Genomic DNA, 19,491 nt, shown 5'->3' on the forward strand with positions numbered 1-19,491 from the left:
CACCATCAGCTTTCCTGTCGGATGACTGAGTAGCTCCCGCTAGGTTAACTGTCAGACGTTGGGAGTAAATAGGAAGCAGTTTGTTGACTCAAAGACCAACTCGGGAGCTTGTTTTGTTTGCAGGCATATAAAACTGACAGAGAATGTACACAGGGACTCCTCCAGCGTTATTTGACCAGTTTCATTACATTTTTGGAGTGTACAAATGTAACGGTTACATTTGTACACTCTCAAGTTACCTTTCTTTTTTCCATCAACCATGTCAGATATCACCATGTATTGTTGTACCTGTTGTGGAAGTCTCAGACTTGCCGCAAAGCCAAATGAGTTTGATGAGCTGTTGGCTAGGGTCGGTGACAGGATAGGTCCGGTTGGACACGAACTACAGGCGCTCCATCCCAGCTGCGGAGCGCATGTCTCTGTCTCTGGTGAGTTGCAGAAAGTTTTATTATCAGTTTGACGAAATCAAGAAATATTCGCTATAAAGGCACGCTGATTGGTTTTCTGGATGCAGATGGTGACACAAACTTGTTTCAAGTTGGGATATTTCAACTTGAAGTGAATTCGCAGAAAAGGTGAAATTCATTTATTCGCATAGTCCGGTTTGCCTTAAACACACCGCCCGATGCAGTGTCAGGTCAAATCGCGTGTTTGTATTTATTTACTACGCAATCATGCTGCACGAAAACATATCTTCGCCTCCTGTGTGATCGGACCTTTATATTTATTATTTATTGGACAGGTACTTTATACCTCTGCCACCTGAGAACCATGTGTCTCATTGATGTTGCCCTGAGTGTGAACTACTCAATAACGGAAGGAAACTAAAAAGACAGTAAATTTGAGATCCCTTCATATGCAAGGATTTAATCAATAACGGAAGAAAACTAAAAAGACAGTCAATTTGAGATCCCTTCATATGCAAGGATTTAATCAATCTTGTAGTCTGAGCTCAGCCTTACTAGTCTCCAAAGTTTTGTTGTGGAATTCTTTAGAGTTTTTACTCTGTTTGAAAAACAATAAGTACTGCTGCAGGATAGCTCTGTGATGGACAACCTCCGACAGCTCCGACAGATTTTCCTTTATTTGTATGATCTCTTGGAAAAAGGTTCACAGCTTGTTTTAGAAATAGTTTGTGTTTGACGGCTGTCACATATTGTGACCCTCCTTCATCAACCCATGCCTTCATCAAAATAAATAGGGCCGACCCTGAGAGCATGGCCGTCTGCTTCCGCTCGCTTTATATGTGTTTTGGCATGCGACACGGTCGCACGACGGAGCATAGATTGGGCATTAGGATCCAGAGACCCAGAAAAGAAAGGAAAACTGTCGAGTGAGATGAAAATCACCCCTCCTCCTCTGGAACAAGCTGCTTGGTTGTGCAGACTCAGTCACTGTGTCTCTGTGTGATTGTGGCGCTCCCCCCATACTGCTTGTGAATTATTGAGCTGGTTTTGGGGAAGCCGTCCCACTGAGCGTGGCCTGGATATTTTTAGCCCAGAGTCCCTAAGTGGAGGTCTGAGAAACAACACTTATGGGGGAGACACTCCCTGTTTCTCGACCATACCAACCCCCCCCACACTCTTTTCATCTCTTTAAATATCAAGCTCTTTCTCCCCTCATTTCTCTTCCCTCTTTTGGCTTGATTTACTCCTCTGGTCTTTCTCCAAGAGGTTTTTGAACCCTCGTCTTTCACTGATCAAGAGGATGAGTCCTTGGTGGTGTAGCGTAAACACAATGTCTGGATCATTAAGGGCTCCGTGAGCTGTTTCATATTTGAAGACTCTCTACACAGTAAAATCCTCAGTGTCAATTTAAACACTTAAGCCCTATATATTTCTTCATATGATGAATAGCTAAAATAATGTTGCAATGCCAGTGGTTCAGGGGGAACAGCATTTCATCTTCTTGGTACATAGGTACATAGGGAAATTGACAAATAAAGTGCTATTTCTGTTATTTCAGCAACAGAAGTTTGCCAATAATGGCATGCCCAAAATAGGGATGCCAGGTTGAAAGTGGTTAACTGAGACTGACTGTAGCACAGTCAATTTTACACTCCCGAGTTAAATTGGCACTGAGGATTTTCCCTCAGTGTAATGTTGTCATGGCGACAGCTTACTCCCAGGTGCTTCCATCTTTGTTTTCATGTTAACGTACTGGCAGCATCACTCCTTTCCTCTAGTCTCCTAGGCCATTGGTTCTCAAAGTGGGGTCCTTAGGGGGGTTCAGGGGTTCCCCAACCAAGTTTGTTGGTTAATAAAAAAGATTTACCACTTTAACCCCATTTTATACTTTGGCTCTTCAAAAATAGTCGATCGGCAAGCTCACATAGCGTCACATCGTGTTTTTTTTTAAACAGTTGGACATTTTGAACAATATGGAATAACATTTTTGACACAACTCTTCTCTTTATGGGGGTCCCGGTCCCTGGGGCAAAATCTTCATCTCAGATGGGGGTCTGCGGCCTAGTACATATCAATTTGGGTGTCCTTGACATGAATATTTTGAGAACCACTGTTCTAGTCTAGCTTGGAACTACAGCAGTACAAACAATCACGAGGTTGCGCCGCGGAAAAGTGCATTTAATGCTCAGATAAGTGATCACATGGGCGGGTTAAGGTATAATTCATATGGCCCAGATCTCTTCAGAGAGTCCATTGCTTCCAAAGTGTCCCACTACCTCCCCTCTTTCAGAGCTCTCCAGTCTGGGTGAAGAGGGCCCATTTATAATTTAAAACCCTCCATAATTCATCCCTTTCCACTCCATACTCCCTGCTCCATCCCTCCTTTCTCATCTAGTGCAAATTAGCATGAAATCTGTGTCTGTGCGACCCAAAACGGAAACGAAGCAAACAGGCGAACGGAAAGAGGATAGAGGCTGTGTGTGTGTGTGTGTGTGTGCATGCGTGCGTTTACTTACGTGTGTGTGTGTGTGTGTGTTTGTTGGGGGGGGTCTTGTTCAGTGCGATGGAGATGGCTCAGTGCTCATTTCCATAGCACCGAGTGTGATTTGATGTTTTATGACATATTGAGTCTAATTTGTAGCCTAAAGAACTAAACAGCTGTGGCCTATTTTGTTTAGCTGTGTTCCAGTGATGTCACCATCTCGCTCTCGGTGGTCAGTGTGCGAGCACACGTCAGGAGCGGTTCGCTCAGCGCAAGATGAGGAGGGAGGCAGGGGTTGTTAACGGCCATCAGATTAATCTGATAAGTCAATTAGGCTGTGCAATGTTTACTTTAAAGTACATGAGGATGACTGTTAAATGTGTATCCACACACTGCTGTTCAATTAGATTTAATGCTCTTTTACCATAATGTTTTATTTATTTTTACAAAACATTCACATTGCTTTATATTCTAGGATGATATTATCTGATGCCAGTTGTATAACTATGCTTAAAGGTCTCTTTTGTGCCTGTTTAAAAATAACAATTTAACTCTGAGTTAAATTAACACATTTTGCTGTGTGTACTCTTGAAATGCTCACAATGAGCACAAGATGATGTTGTTTCCAACTAACAACAGATAACCTTGTTAGAGATTATGAAAACATCTTATTATAATTTTGACATCTTGAATTGATAATGTTGAGGTAATGTTCCAAAATATTATGCCTTTTTTTTGATGGCGTGGCTCTGCAGGAGTCTTTCGTTTGTCTTTCTCTTGTCTCATATTTTTCACATCATATGTGAAATATTTAACTTTCATTCTATAACTTTCATTCTATAATGGAAGTCAATGGGTTCTGATTGGGCTAAATCCATGCCCTACTTGATGGGCATGGGACTCTGGGCTTGATGGCCAACTGACGTCACAAGCTAGCCAGATGAAGTCCGAGATGGAGCCATGCCATTCCCATGTAGAATTCTTGCCGTTTTGTAACTCGGAGTCAAAGTGTATAAATGTAAACAAAATGGACCCATAAGGTCCATTAACTTCCATTTTGTACCCTCTCGGAGTTAAATCTGTTGAGAAATGTAGAGCCTGGTGTCGGGAAGGACACCTTCAGGTTTACTGCCTGAAGGTTGTAAGCGCGATATCTCCCCTGGCCAAGCAGCAGCTTTAAAATAACTGAGGTTTTCACTGTGTATGTATGGCCCTCATTCTAAGGCACCTAAACGAGAGCCCTAGAGCACGCCAGTGGCGCCGTGAGAAATGCCCAGGTGTGCCTTAGGATTTTTGTGACAACTCTACAAAATGTTGTTATTTTTTAATTATCGCCACCAGGCAGACAGGCCAAGAGGTGGAGATTATATGTGTGTGTGTGTGTGCGTTTGTGTCAGAGAGAGACTTTGTGCTTGCGCTGCTAATCTCGCAAACTGCTGGACGCATCGGCATCAAGATATCACATTGTCAGGTGATATCATGTGATGTATAGTAATGTATTCAGAGTTTTCATTCCATTCCGATTGTCTACGATTGCCTTCCAAAGTTTGCAGGAGGGGCCTATTATACAAACAATTTCAGTAATCATGAACGCAGCATCCAATCTACCCCAAAATCACACATTGATGGGCCTCTATTAACAACAGAGCCAAAAGCTATTTCACCTGGACCCATAGGGGGCGCCACAAATTCTACAAAATGTTTGTTGCACAAGCATGATTGTTTTTCACCAAATTGGGTACAAATGATCTTGTGAATCACAATTGACAATGACTGTCAAACTGGTTTTTGATAATCCAATCTATCTGTAATTGGCTGAAATAATAGTGATTGAGGCCTGTTTCTTACAAAAACTCACCATATACCATGAACGCAAAATCCAATCAACTCCAAATTGGAATTGCGCGTTGAGGTGCCTCTATAGAGAACACCTACAAAAGCGCTTTCAATTCTGCCCATAGGCAAGCTAGGCAACCTAGCCTGGCAGAGTTCTGCACTCTGCGGTGGGCCCTTTTCTAGTTTACTATATATCAGTAATTTGTCCACACTAATTTCTCAATGTAGAGGTCAATTCTATACCCTAATAAATTATACTATAACCACCAACCTCTAAACCTGGTGTCCCTTTGTTGGGCATAGATGTATTTATTAATTTTTTACATGTTCTTCCCCACAAAATATTTAGAAAATAGTAGATCTACAGTACAAGCTCATGTTTGCGTTGTGATCGACTATTGTGGGCTATTTTCGCTCTGAATACCAGTGTGCCTTGAGATTTTGTTTTTGTACATTGGTGTCCTCTTTGGCACAAAAAGTTTGAAAAACGACTGGTGTACACTATGGTACAATGCAGCAGTGGGATCAATGTGTGAGCATACCAGCGCTCTCTAACAATACAGGCCCCAGCATGCCTGGCCAAGTAGCCTGGCGCTCGGCATAGACAAAACAAAACTCACGAAATCGCTTAGAGGGCTGGTTTGAATTTGATTTGTGTGCTGGCATAAAGATGTTCATTTTGTGTCATTGTCATGCGTTGTCTTTGCTGCTGTTGATGATATGTGTACTGATATGGATTTTTTGTTTTACTGTCTCCACAGATGCAATCAATGAAAGTAATTTAGGTAAGTGGCATGCTCATGACTCAATTTCACAAACCTTAGTTTGTAGTCATACTGGGGCAATGTGAAGAATACAAATGTTTGTTTATTACCGCTGCAATAACATGATATCCTGGCAGATACCATGTACTCACTTACATCTAGATGAATATCCTGACTAACTGTCACACTCATTTCACTCTCACAAATGTGTACACTCTCAAAGTTACAAGGGTTCATTTGCTTCCTAATTCCTAAATCATTTATCTGGGGTCCTCCTCGGACCCCTCTTTGATAACCACTGCTGAAACCCTCAGACAGGTAGGCATGTGGCTGTGAGGATGATAATGTATGATTAACACAGTGATGCAGGATGTTAGGTAAAGCATGCAGGTTCCTCACATTCCATGATTCCACCTACTGCACTGTGGAATGTTCCTGGGAAGATCCGGCTCAATTAGTATTGTGAAAATAATTACAAGTGTTTGGTTTAAGATGCTTGTGGTGCCCCATGGGTGGAGTTTACCTCACTACCATTCAGACTATAGCATGTCAGTTAAACACGCCTTACATAAGTCCTGCATTATTCGCTGTACAACAGATAGCGAAAATAGCCGATCTACCAGCTCACAGCGTGTTGCATCACAAGTTTGTAGAGCTGCTATTTTTCTATTTTTTAACATTTTTCTAAATGTTTCAAAATGTGCCAAACCTTTTCGCCTATAATAACATGTCCAACATTTTAACACCGGGTTAAATGAAAGTGGTTAACATCATGACCAACTAATATCATCCACACAGTGGTATAAAGCTCCTTGCTCAAAAGTTTCGATCATCTCCTTGCTCAAATGTTTCGGTCATTACAGATCCTCTTCAGGTATATACCTGAAGAAAATCTGTAATGATCAACATTTTGCTGTAGTTCCAATAAACAATTGAACGAGGAGCTTCATACCTGTGAGCGGATGCTATTTATTTTCTCATGTTCTGCTTCATTTGATCTTCACCTGGACATATCAATTGGATGTGCATGCACTTTGTTTCTTAAAATCCAAACAAAACCTTAAACTGACTGTCAAGTGCTTTACTTTGGTTGCCTTAACTATCTTGTACTTGCGTCCTATGGGGCAAACATCATGCCCCTCCTCGTGTGGGACTACAAAGAGGTTAAAACAAGCACGCTGAAGTGTTTGCACACAGTATTTGACCCGGGTCTGTGTCATGGACGGCCATGAGGGGTTCATATAGGGGAGAGAAAGACTCCCTCACGTCTTTCCTCTCTCAACACCAGGAACTGAAACCAGTCTAACCGGCCTCCTCCTTATTCTTGTGTCCCTGCCTTCCTGATTAGAGGTCTCCTTCGGGGCGTAATGACAGAATTGTGTTGCTGTCAGTTCCTGCTGCTGAGAGTGGGCTAATAGTCACGTTAGCCCTGCGCAGCGTGTCATTAGCTCTCCACCCGTAGCCCCAATGAGGGCTAAGTCTGTCATTTCAGGGCTAAATCACAGGGGCACTCAGGAGATCACAGTCACACCGGTGAAGCTCTGAGGCTGCAATGTTTTAGCGCCCACCTTTCTCCATGGCGCTGTCGCACTTAATATGCGCACGTTTCTACATATTGTATTAACACGGAGGAATTGCTGACATTGACATTGAGAAAGAGGGAGAGAGTGACAAACTCTGATTGGGGCTACTGATACTGGGATCATTTCATCAAAGTTCATAATTTGAAACACACTTGCTCATTTCTGTCCGTGATCGAATGATTCACGGTTATCACTCCGATGATTAGCAGGCTAGCGCAGCATCCATCAGAGCTCTCACTAATCTGCTTTGATTATTAGCCTAAGCCTCCCACGCTGGGCTTGAGGAGCACTGGCTGATGAGAAATTACGCTGTACTCATATTTGTATTTATGTAACTTGGAATTGCTTGTCAAACTGATACCGACAGACAGTATGGCTCACTTCTCAGATCCTCCCTGCAGAGTATCTGTGGCCTTCATCCACCCTCGCACATGCAGAAGTCCTTGGAAAGTGCATGTGTGCCATATTTTTGTTACAATGTTTGTTAACAATAGAAACCGCTGCACACTTTACACCTTATTGGTCACAGTGGGCAAATCTTCAAAATAAGAATGTTATTTTTTCAAAAATACAGGAAATGGCATATCTGCAAGCTCACAATGTGAAGTGTGTGTGAACTTCTACAGTAGATCAGCTATTTGGAATACAACGAAGTATGTAGGGCTTATGTGGTTAATATTAACAAAAAAAAGGAACTTGCCCTGAAGCGAAAACTTCACAAGGAATAAAGCTGAGCATGATAGAATTAACAGTTATTTCGAAGCTGTGGCTCCGTAAGGCGATAAGAATTGAATCCTTCTTGATCCATGCGAGTCCATCTTAGCAAAGCTGCGGATAGATCTGCGTGTCAGTGAAGTGGACCCCGGTCAGCAATGATGAGCGAGCAGCACGGCTACGTTATACAATACATGCGCATCTTTAACTCCGGCGCCATGACCTTCTCTTGAGATTTGTTGGCTGCCTAACTTTGCCCTTTACTGGGGCATGTTGTGTAAGTGAGGGGTTGCAGCAACATGAATAACATTGGTATTTGTGCGACAGGCTGCCGCTGAGTGGAGAGCTAACTGGAGCAGGAGAATGGTGCTGTTCGGCGAGGTTCACGGCTGTTATTCCTACAGGCCATGAGCGTGAAGGCAGCTAATGCCATCTGACAGTTCTGGAGCAAGAAGAGGAGGGCTGAGGAGAGAGGGAGAGATGGAGAGAGAGAGAGGGAGGGGAGGGGGGTGTTAAAAGAGATAGAGTGGGATGGATGGGGGGTGGCAGTATGGCAGGAGGGGGGTGTTGGATGAGGGAAAAATAGGGGATGAGCTAGATATGGACAAAGCAGGGATGAGCGATGTGGGAGGGGTTGGGCCAAAGAGGCGATACTGTAGGGACCCCTATTGTTCGCTGCAACGGAAATATGTCCTCTGAGATCCATTGATTTTTTTTTTAAATCAATATGAATATTACATTGAACGTGTCATTTAGCACACAAATCTAAATCTCTTCCTGAAGCGTCATGAAACCGCAGACTTAAAAGAGCGGCAGATGGAGGTTGGCAATCGCGATTTCAGGAATTCTGTTGTACAGTTATAACAGACGCAGCGCATCCCAGCTCCACTGTGTGTGTACTGTACTCTGCGTTAGCATTAAAGACCGCTTCACTGCAGGCTGCCATTTTGAGAGCCAGTCTTTCAGGGAATTCCAAAGATGCTCCCTCAGGACAGACAGGTTTAAAAGTCTGGGGCATTTCCAAGCCCTCACCCCAGCCACCTGACAGAGGATGGGGGGGAATACCCTGAAAGGTAATAAAGCCAGCGAAGTGGTAGAGAAGAGATAGACAGAGCAGACAGATGGGGTAAAAAGGGACGGGGAAAAGGAGGAAGGATCCCCACTGTAATTTGACAGGCTCCGGTCCCACTCGGGCTCCGCCAGCAGTTCCTTTTTGAAGGAGGCACAGCCGACAGGGCTCCGCACCCTGCTGCCAGCCTAACCTGTCATTAGAAAACATGGCTGAGAGCAAGCAGAGAGGGGAGACAAGAGACGAGGAGAGACAGACCGAAGAGATGTTAACGCGTTGGCATCTTTCGTTCTTTAACCACTTAAACCTGATTTTTACTTCGTCATATGAGGGTGTCATGCTGCAAAAAAAATAGCTGTTCTACAAGGTCACAACGTTTTGCGATGCAACGTGTTGTAAACTTGTAGAACTGCCTTTTATTTATTTTTTTACAATTGGATATTTCTGAAAATGTATGCCCATAAGGACATGCCCAAATTGCGACACGCGGTTGAAAAAAGGAAAGAGAAAAGAAAAAAGAAATGGATGAAAACCATGCATCTACAGTATCTAGTCACTAGATGGTTTTCATCCAGTTTCTTTTTTTATTTTTTTTTATTCTAGTGCCTTTTTTCCAAGAAAACAAGAGGCAGGAATGCTGACGCCCATGTGTCTCTTAAAATACAGAGAGGTTTCCGATAGGTGGGATTCATGAGCTTTGGGGCAGGGGGTGGGGGTCGTGAAATGTGCTTTGCATATCTAAGTGATTCAAACCAAATAATGACTAAATAGTGTAAACTTTCAATTAAAACTTTCTAGTAAGGACAGGGGGGGGGGCTGACTCTTAAACTGCAGCTTCAAGATTTTCAGCCAAGAGCGGTGATAAGCCTTGTGCAGCTGAGTACCGAACGGGCCAGCTGCACTGTGAGCAGGCATTATGTGTGTCAGAAGTTGGCAGATTGGGGAGGGGGAAGGGGGTCTATACTGTAAGCTCTGTTTCTAAAACCTCACTGTAGTGGCGTTATTGTTGGGTCCTGCCTGCTCTGGCATGATCTATTTGAAGTCTGCATGTCTTCAAATAGTTTTGTACACTTCTTTGTAGGCTTAGTGTAGTTTGTGTTTACAGTTGGTTCCTAAATTAAAATGCCTGCCATTTGAAATGGCTGGTCTCCTACTTTTATGAAAAGTACTTTATTTAGCAATTAGGTGTCAATCTTGTTTCTGTTTCTTTTAGTGGACCCCTTCATTTGTTTAATGTAAGCCATGATGTGCTAAGGGACCCTATAATGTTGTTTTATCCTTGACGCTCAAAATATCCTCAACAAACTTCCTCAACAACTCATTCATTCATTGCTAAAGTCTTGTTTGCTGTTATCAAACGACTAACCAAACTACTAGATTAGACTTGACGGTAAAAGTCTGGATTAACGCCTACATCGTTGTGTCTGTAAATCTGTGTTCTACCCACTCATTAAAAGGGCCCCGCGTCTGCACTACATAGAGTATAATGGCTGTGCCTGTGCCTCTGCATTAAAGATCAGAGGAGCAGGCTGACTTTGAGTATGTCTGCACTGGTATTTTTGAGAGAGCAAGTCAGTTCATGCCAGAGGTTTTCTGGCCCTTTGTCTGCTGGGCAGATAGCACAGAGTGGGCTCCATGTTTGTCTGATGTCTCCCTCTGGTGGTAGATTATGGCACTGGCGCAAGATGGAACCCACTGGTGGTCAGGCTCCTCCTGCAAGGGAAGTCAGACCAACCTGTCAATGTAAGGCGGGGGTTCTCAAACTTTTTCATGTCAAGGACCCCCCAAATGAATATGCATTTGGCCACACACCCCCATCTGAAAATATTTTGTGCCAGGGACCCCCTTAAAAGATTAGTGTTGATTAAATGTTACAACAAATATTCCACTTTTTTTCCTCAAAGTTTAAAAAAAAAATAGACAATCTACAAGCGCACATGTTGTGAGCTTGTAGATAGGCTATTTTCAAATAGCCAATGTATACAGGGTTAAAAGTGCTTAATGCTATGATTAACTCATTTTAGCCCCTAGAACCCCCTCAAGGACCCCCAGGGGATCTCACTTTGAGAACCACTGGTGTAAGGGCTAATTTCAATTTTGTCATACGACCATGTCGCTAGGCAAATATCACAGATTATCAACAGAAAAGTTTTACAGTCAATGTTATGACAAAGGTGCCCTTTTGAGTTTGCATTGGGTCGAGTACTAGGAAGGTTGTCTGCAGCCTTGTTTGTGTGTGCTTAGGGGAGTAAGGTTAGGGGGAGTAAGGTTATGACAACTAAAAGGAACTTTATAAATAATAAGCAAATGATGTTCTTTGACAGTCAGCCAAATATTTTTGGGAGGAGACGATTGTAAGCAGTTCCAGCAGAGACCTGTCTGGTATTCATATAGTTTGCATTAGTGCATGCATGCTAATCCTTTCAACATGCTGTGTATATTTAGGGAAATGGTATTAACTAGGTAGGTCTCACAAGCATTCCACTGGACTAAAATCCAGTGGTGGAAAAATACTCACATTTTTCACTTAAGTAAAATCAATACTGCAATGTAGAAGTGCTCTGTTACAAAAGTCTGGAATTCAAAATGTACTCGAGTAAAAGTGCAAAAGTATTGGTATAAAAATGTACTTAAAGCAGGGGTCTTCAACAGGGGGTCCGGGACCCCTAGGGGGTCCTCAGAGTTACTACAGGGGGTCCGCCAAATCTTTATGTGATATGATTTTTTTTTTACCGTATCCACTTGAAACCTAGCATCCCTTTTCTGAGTAGAACTTTAGCCAAAAATAGCAGATCTACAAGCTCACAACGCCTCCCAGTGAGCTTGTAGATCGGCTATTTTTGGCAAAGAGGTATAGGTGTAGAGGGAAAAAAGAGCAGATCATGTAAACAAAAAAAGTTGAATCTGAAACACAATTTTATACAATATGGGGGTCCCTGCTTCATCTCTCTCTCAGCTAGGGGGTCCTTGGGCTGAAAACGTTGAAGACCCCTGACTTAAAGTACCAAAAGTAGAAAGTACTCATTATGCAGAATGACCCATTTCACATCATGACACATTTGGAGCTTGTAGATCGCTATAAATTGCTATTTTAAAATGGTCAAAATGTATGTAGGGCTGAAGTGGTTAATGTATGTTTTGTAATAATAATCAAAAGATAAAAAAAATAACTAGTGACTAAAGTTTTCAAATAACTGTGGTGGAGTAAAAGTACAATATTTGCCTATGAAATGTAGTGGAGTGGAAGTAAAAGTACTGAAAATTGGATATACTCCAGTAAAGTAAAAATACCTCAATATTGTACTTATATAATTAGTTACTTTACACCACTGCTAAAATCTGAACACATTGACATGTAGTGGTGTTAATCCAATTGATCCAAATCGGTCAAAGAGCATACTTGCCAAAAATGTGCTGTATGTAATAAGTTGTCTGTGTCATATTTATCAGAACATAATGTAAATAAAACAGCCACGGTAATTGTATGTCCAAACAAAGGTGGTATCATCTACGTTGGTTAGAATTACACTAATGAATAATTAACTATAACCCCTCTGGACCAGCTGGACAACGTAGTGTGCGTTGGTATCCACGGCCATGTGTGTTTGTGTGGGTCCACCTTTGTGACAGTGGGTGTAATTCCCATACACCACCAGGGTTAGAGCCATCCAACCATGCCTGGGGAAAGAGGCAAATATTGTAATTGATAAGTCCTCTCCGTCGATATAATTAAAACAATGATGAATAGGCTGCTGAAGATGCCTGTGCGTGAGTGGCTGTTTTAGTGGTCATTAACTTGGGAAGTCGTGCGGTGCAGTTTTTATATGCCCTTTGGAAGTTCAGGGAGAGAACAGGCCCATTGATCTATTGGGCATCAGCCCTCCAAAAAAACAAATGCATCTGGGGAATGTGATGTGGATCATTGTAAATCTAATCTCCAGGAGTGGACTTAACCCTCATGATCTCTGTTCAACACTGAGGTCAGCTGCTGTGGGCAGACAACCCCCACATACAGTGGAAGAGTACAAAAGATATAAGTGACACGTTCAGATACAACACAATAGACATATCTCTATGCACACAGCGTACACATTCAGCATCTATCACTGTATGCGTTTAGACAGTATGGCAACACAGTGTGGTTGTAGAGAGGGATGATGAATGGCCTGATCGTCCGGTTTGATACATTTCAGAATACATCTTGAGTGAGTCAAGGTTGACTGTGCTTAACAGATACTGGCCATATGTATGTTTTTTTTAAGTTGCACAAGAACCAGAGCAGTGGCCTAATTCCTGTTTTTCTTTGGTCTGAAGAAGTAGAGAGGTTGGCCCTAGTATCTGACATTATGTGTAACGGGGGAGGGGAGCCCAAACAAAAGAATGCCCTTTGTTACTCCGGTGTTTAGGGCAAATGCTAAATAACACCTAACAAAGAGTTCATTCAAATTGACATTAGATCATATTTGCATTTTAGCTATCAAGTTAGCTAAAATGGACCATTGCCATTGTGTCAGATCAGAAGAAGGAGGGTCAAGTGGAGAATGTCAAATACAATACAGTGATGAGTTGCCTGAGGTTACTTTGTGCTTCTCAAACTTTTTCATGCCAGGGACCCCCAAATTGATATACATTTGGCCGTGGACCCCCATCTGAAAATATTTTGTGCCAGGGACCCCCAGAATAATAATAAATAATAAATATATTCAAAGATTTGCACGAATCTTCAAGATTTTTCAAAAATAGCCAAAGTATAAAAGCTAATAAGTATAAAAGGCATAAATTATTGTGATGCTATATTCTCACATTTTGCTGGGGACCCCCTGGAACCCCCTCAAGGACCCCTGGGGGTCCCCGGACCCCACTTTGAGAACCAATGCTTTAGACCACTAAAGACTTAAAATGTCATGCCCAACTTGAAATACGTTCACAACAAAACATTCCTTTATAGATTTCTTTTTGCAGCATGGCCAAATGCCATTCAGAGCAGGCTTTGTCTCTCTGCGTGTACGTATATATGTATGTACAGTATGTATGTATGTCCCATTTAATGCCCATATATGTAGATCTCTATTTATCTGTCTGTGTACCTTTTATCCTTGATGTCATCAATTTGTCATCATAGTACTGAGATGGCCTCCAAGTACAATGATAATGGGTACTGCACTAAGCACTGTGACAACGGGTACGATGAGTATTGTATAACTAGAGGGACACGTCACTTGCGTTCCCAACAGGCATTGTTTTGAACGGGCATCACCTTATTAATTATATATAATATATATAATATGAAAAATACCATATCCAGTGCTTGCCTGCAGTGTAAATGATTGCTTGCCTTTATTATAATCGGTGTACTATACACAGCGATCTAAATAAATTAAATGCATCGTTATTTCAATATTGTGCCCCCTCCAGGATATGCACATCATTAAATTATAGAGGTCAATTTAGGGAACAGTCCATTGAACCCTAGTAAGTTAAACATTTATTGAATTTGTAGATGATGAGGGGGTGAGACATGGGTCACCAGCAGTGCAGTACCCGGCATGAATGGCATTAAAGGAATATATATAATATATTGTATCTTTGCTCTTTTCTGTAATTGACTTGACCCACTCCTTTAAGCTGCATTGCTATACAAAGGAAACACAGGATTCTGATTCTTTTGATGTCATTTCTCATGTTGCTTCACTGCCTGTCTCCCCTAATACAAAGCAGCACTTGTACGTCATCATCAGTACATGACCTGCAGCTACTGTTTTTCAGTTAGGACATGATGAAACACTTTCTCTCGCACCTACTGGTCACAAACACAAACTAATGGCTAATTATTTTAGTTTAAGCATTTCCCCCCTCATTAGAAACACGTGACAAGGACATTTCTTATTGTGACCTAATATTACTAAAACTAGGAACTCACTCAGTGGTCATAAACAATGACCACTGTTAAAATATTTTGTTCCTAGGTACTTATTTTGGTACATTAAGCCAAGTTTTAATCTCTTTTTATCCTTTTAAATATGGTGCACATGTAACATCTCTCGCTTGACCGACCAGCAGCATGTTCAGTGCTGTTAGCTCCACCTCAGTAGTTCCAGAACCATTGTTTAAGGGGCTTAGTAGTTCTACTAGAGAGCGGGGACTTTTGTGTTTTTTTGCCCAAAAAGTATATGATAAATAGGTGATGAAAATAGCCTATCTAACAACACGTAACGTTGCGATGCGTTGTGAGCTTGTAGATTTCTTTTTTTAGTTTGTTCTGTCTGTAAAAAAAAACAGTCTGTAGTTATATTTTATTAACATACAATATAACCAACACAGCTGTGGTGATTGTAGTTGGTCAACCTGCTCTTCTATTGACACATTTAGATCCTGTGGTTGGTAGGACTACTAGTGGTTGATCAGATGCATTGCATGAAATCAAATGGAAACCACTCGCCCTCCCAAACATGCTGTCTGGTCTAACTCTTAACATTAAAAATGTTGACATTGCAGGGTTTTGGATTGCAGCTTTAAGTCTCTGGGTTTTTATAAATATTTAACCAATGAAAAGTATTAAGAAGAGCTTGTGATTATATTGAATCCATTGGATTCTTCTTTTGGCTAATTCCCATCAGGGGTCGCCACAGCGGATCATCTACTTCCATCTGTTTCTGTCCTCTGAGTCTTCCGGTCACTCCAGCATGTCCTCTCTCACCGCACCATAAACCTCCTCTTTGACCTTCATCCTCTTCTCTTGCCTGTCAGCTCCAATCTTCAGCATCCTTCTCATCCAATATAGCCCTCAACCCGTCATCGTCTAAATAATCTAAACCTCACCTCTCTTGCTTTATCCCCAAATGTTACATCGTGGGCTGACCCTCTAATTTAGTCATCCCTGATCTGGTCCCTCCTCGTCACTTCTCATGAGAATTGTAGTATCTTCAATTCCGCCACCTCGATCCAGCTCCGCCTCCTGTCTTTTTGTCAGTGCCACTGTTTCCAAACCGTACAGCATAGCTGGTCTCACCACTGTCTTATACACAGGGTCCCCACAGTCATGAAATTCCTGGAAATATCTTGAAATTAGAAAAAACTTTTTCCAGTCCTGGAAAAGGTTTAAAATGTATCAAGGGTCCTGGAAAGATATTTGGCTATGCATTTTAGGCTATTGATTTTGTTTAAAAAAAAATCCCTCAAAACCTGAATAACATTACACGAAATATGTAACATGCTTAATGTATACCGGATGTGACAAAAATAACAGATCTACTAGCACAACGTGCTGCAGCGTGATGCGTAGTTAGTAAATTTGCCATGAAATTTGGAATGGAATTATACCATTATATATTCTATGCTTTATTTTTGCTACACTGCCTGTCTTTGGGCTTTGCACACAGGAGTAAGAGACTCATTATTACTAATTATTGCACTGAATGATTGTTATATAGGCCTGGAAATTGGGTTCAATATTCTGGAAAAGTTTTGGAAAAGTATTGGTAAAAATGTGTGGGAACCCTGTATACACTTTCCCGCTCACTCTTGCCGGTACCCCTCTGTCACAAATCACTCAATTCCACCCAGCCTGCACTCTCTTCTTCAACTCTCTTCCGCACTCCCCTTTATTTGGGATAGTTGACCCGAAGGTATTGAATCCATTGGAACACAGGTTCTTTTTTTGGACAAGTTTTCTATGAGTAAACGTTATATGTGGCGGAGGAGGTTCAGGAGTCTGTCTAGTAAAAAATGGATTGGGAATCTGACCTCTGGTGCAGCCTATGTATCTTTGAGAATTTCATGTGTATATCTAATATGTGTATCTTGTGTACACATACTAGCAAGATACTACCTTGATACGTTATTGATATTTGGTGCTATCTTTTTGCAGTTCTTGATTGACTCATTTTAAGTTGCTCTAGAAAGCAGCGTCAGCTTATGGCCTAAAAATGTCAAATGTTTAGGGTCTAAACCCAAAGGGTGGTATTGAGCTCCAGACTGAATTAAGTGCATATATCAGTGAGTGAAATGCTCTTCACAAACAAATTGATGTATCTCTCCAAAAGGCAGTACCACACCATTGTTGAGAGCTCACTCAAAAAAATAATCTCACCCGCTCTTTTACACCTGTAATGTGGGGGGGGAAAACGGTGGATTGAGTATTCTTTATTGGAATTCCAGTGGACCTTCCGGCATTCTATTTAGAAAAATAGCATCCACGGGTGTTCAACTGCAAATAATTCACTCAAATTACGTGACAATGCAATCAGAAGAGAAAATGTACTCAATTCAAATTCTCTCAATCACAATAGCTATCAAACAATTTCCAATATGCTAACTCCCATGCTCAATATGTCCCTGGTCGCCAGGAGACATGTAGATAACGCCCACATGACCTCAGCCTTAGGGCACGCTCCAAACTGCCGATAACGTCTTCATCGCCACACAACTGATAAACACTGGAGCCTCAGTGCTATCCCCGGCTGTCCAGTTGACTTCTAGGTTAAAGGCAACATGGCTGATTATGCTGTTCATCTTTGCCACACGGGAGGAAAGGTGCTAAGGTCAAGGGTGACATATGGCCAGTTCCCATGCGCCGTCCCTAGCCTTCCTCCCCGCTGTTCAAGTTTGATTTCCTATTAGTATCGACAGGCCGAGGTTCTGTCTGTCGGATTGAAAATATGTCAACAAAGCTTGGAATTTCATATAAAGAGCATTTATTTTAATTATCAATATATATATATATATATATATATATATATATATATATATATATATATATATATATATATATATATATATATTATTCATTCAAGAAGGATATGCCTGCACTTCTTTTTTCAATGTTTGTCTGCTTTTAAGTAAAGAAAAGTGCATTGACTGCTAGGCTGACTTTGGCTGTGAGCAGAAGGAAAAAGTGTTGGAGTACAAAGGGGGATTTCTCTTTACTTTACTCTCTACTTATGTGACTATTTACCTTGTTTATTGACTACAAGAGCTCATGCTTACTCTGCTTATTCCGGTTTCACACTTGTAAGTCGCCCTGGATAAGAGCGTCTGCTAAATGCCCAAAATTGTAAATTGGATGTTTACACTGAATGCTCAATGTCGCTTGCGTAGACATGGCAGATTAAACACCTAAGCAGGGTCTTTCTAAGACCGTGCCTTTGACACAGTGACATATGGCTGGGAAACGCTTATGGTATTAGTGTAAAGTAAACTGGGAGACGGCGAGACTGCTTTTGATCACACAAACAGATTATGCCTGCCGTCATATTTTAACACCATCACAAACCAAACCGGTGGCTATGACAGCTCAGACAGTTGCTCTCTGAATCCAGCCCATGATTCCACCCGTGATTATGCGATCCCGATTCCTCCCTTCTACCTGCATATGCATTCCTGTGCGTCACCTTTGTGTCTTCTCTCCCCAGTTGCATTTGAATGTGAAAGCTTCTTATACGTGACTTACTGGGATGGGTTAATTAGCATTCGCATGGGGGGTTGGGCCCGAGCAGGCTGTGAATGAACAAGTGGTGTTAGCAGGGTGGAGCTCTCACTGGAAAAGGGTGGGCCGGTTCTTGGGTCCTGCCCTGGCCGAACAGGACAAGCGTGTCCACCGGTGTGATACTAGGATCCACAGTTACCCAGGTTGGGTTGTTAAGTCCACTGCTGCAGCACACAGGACACAGTCCACACACATGCCCCCTGACCACAACAGCTCTGGAAGGGATGCAGGAAGGAATAAGGGACTAGGAATAAGGGACATATTGCATGCACATCCACTCTAGTATCCAGGTGCAGGACAAACAAACAAAGACGGAAGAGATGAAAGAAGGGATCGCACTGGATGGTAAGGCCATTACTGTAACACTGAGAAGAGTGAGAGTATTTGGGGCTGTGCATAGGGGTGGGTTTGGTTTACTAATAATATTACTGATGGTGATAGAGCAGACAGTACTTATTGTATCACTCACTGTGTTTGATTTGCACACCAGTGTTTCTATGGATTCAGCAGTGCAGCGGGCTTACTTTGTAACCAAGCAAGCTGTGAAACTTTAGCTTCAACCTTCATCCCTGTTGGACTAAGTGGTTCAATTAGTTAATGTTGGTGTGTTTTGTCAGCTTGAACCTGTGTTTATGCTTGGACGTGCACTTTGCCCCCCCACCTACCCCCAATCCAGAAGTGCCAGTGGCCGGAGAGAGGGAGGAGGCTAATTTGGGTTGGAGAGAGGAGCATTGTTGAACGTCAGAGAAAATAGGACTATCAGTTCCACTCAGATAACCCCTAGTTGTCATTGGACCTCAAGCCAAGCCGTGACCCCGGGGCTTGAACTCTGCGGTCACGTGACCAAGGCAGTAAAGTGACCAGAGGGGAGGCTGGCTTGTTGCTGTGGTCAGTAAGGGACAGGCTGTTGAGGGAGGAGGAGGTTGTTGGAGAGAAAGAAAGAGAAAGAAAGAGAAGAATCATGAGGCAAGGGCTCCCATGCCCTGTGGCTTTTTTCTCTAGCGGAGTCCATGCTTGAATGGCGTCCAGGCGTACTGGGGTAGAAGGCTAGAAGCATGAAATGGATACATGGGAAGGTAAGACAGAATGTGAGAGCAGTGCAAGGGGTTGGGTCTATTTGGTTTTATTGGCACCCATACTTTTACTCACCCT

The 19,491-nt window shown here is 42.2% G+C and overlaps 1 protein-coding gene across 2 annotated transcripts in view; it reads left to right on the forward strand.

The window, feature by feature from the left end:
- Positions 1–19,491, forward strand: part of nr6a1a (nuclear receptor subfamily 6, group A, member 1a) — a gene marked incomplete at both ends in the record, with an annotated part of 86,161 nt that overhangs the window by 43,936 nt on the left and 22,734 nt on the right. Inside the window, one exon of one of the 2 annotated variants that reach the window (XM_084054630.1) lies at positions 5,487–5,510. The exons of the other annotated variant lie outside the window; for it this stretch is intronic. Coding sequence (XP_083910756.1) covers positions 5,487–5,510 — 24 coding nt within the window. The remainder of the gene's footprint in view (positions 1–5,486; positions 5,511–19,491) is intronic. 2 annotated transcript variants of the gene reach the window in all.

This window comes from Gymnoscopelus microlampas (assembly GCF_963454915.1).
Source record: "Gymnoscopelus microlampas genome assembly, chromosome: 4".
Taxonomy (NCBI): domain Eukaryota; kingdom Metazoa; phylum Chordata; class Actinopteri; order Myctophiformes; family Myctophidae; genus Gymnoscopelus; species Gymnoscopelus microlampas.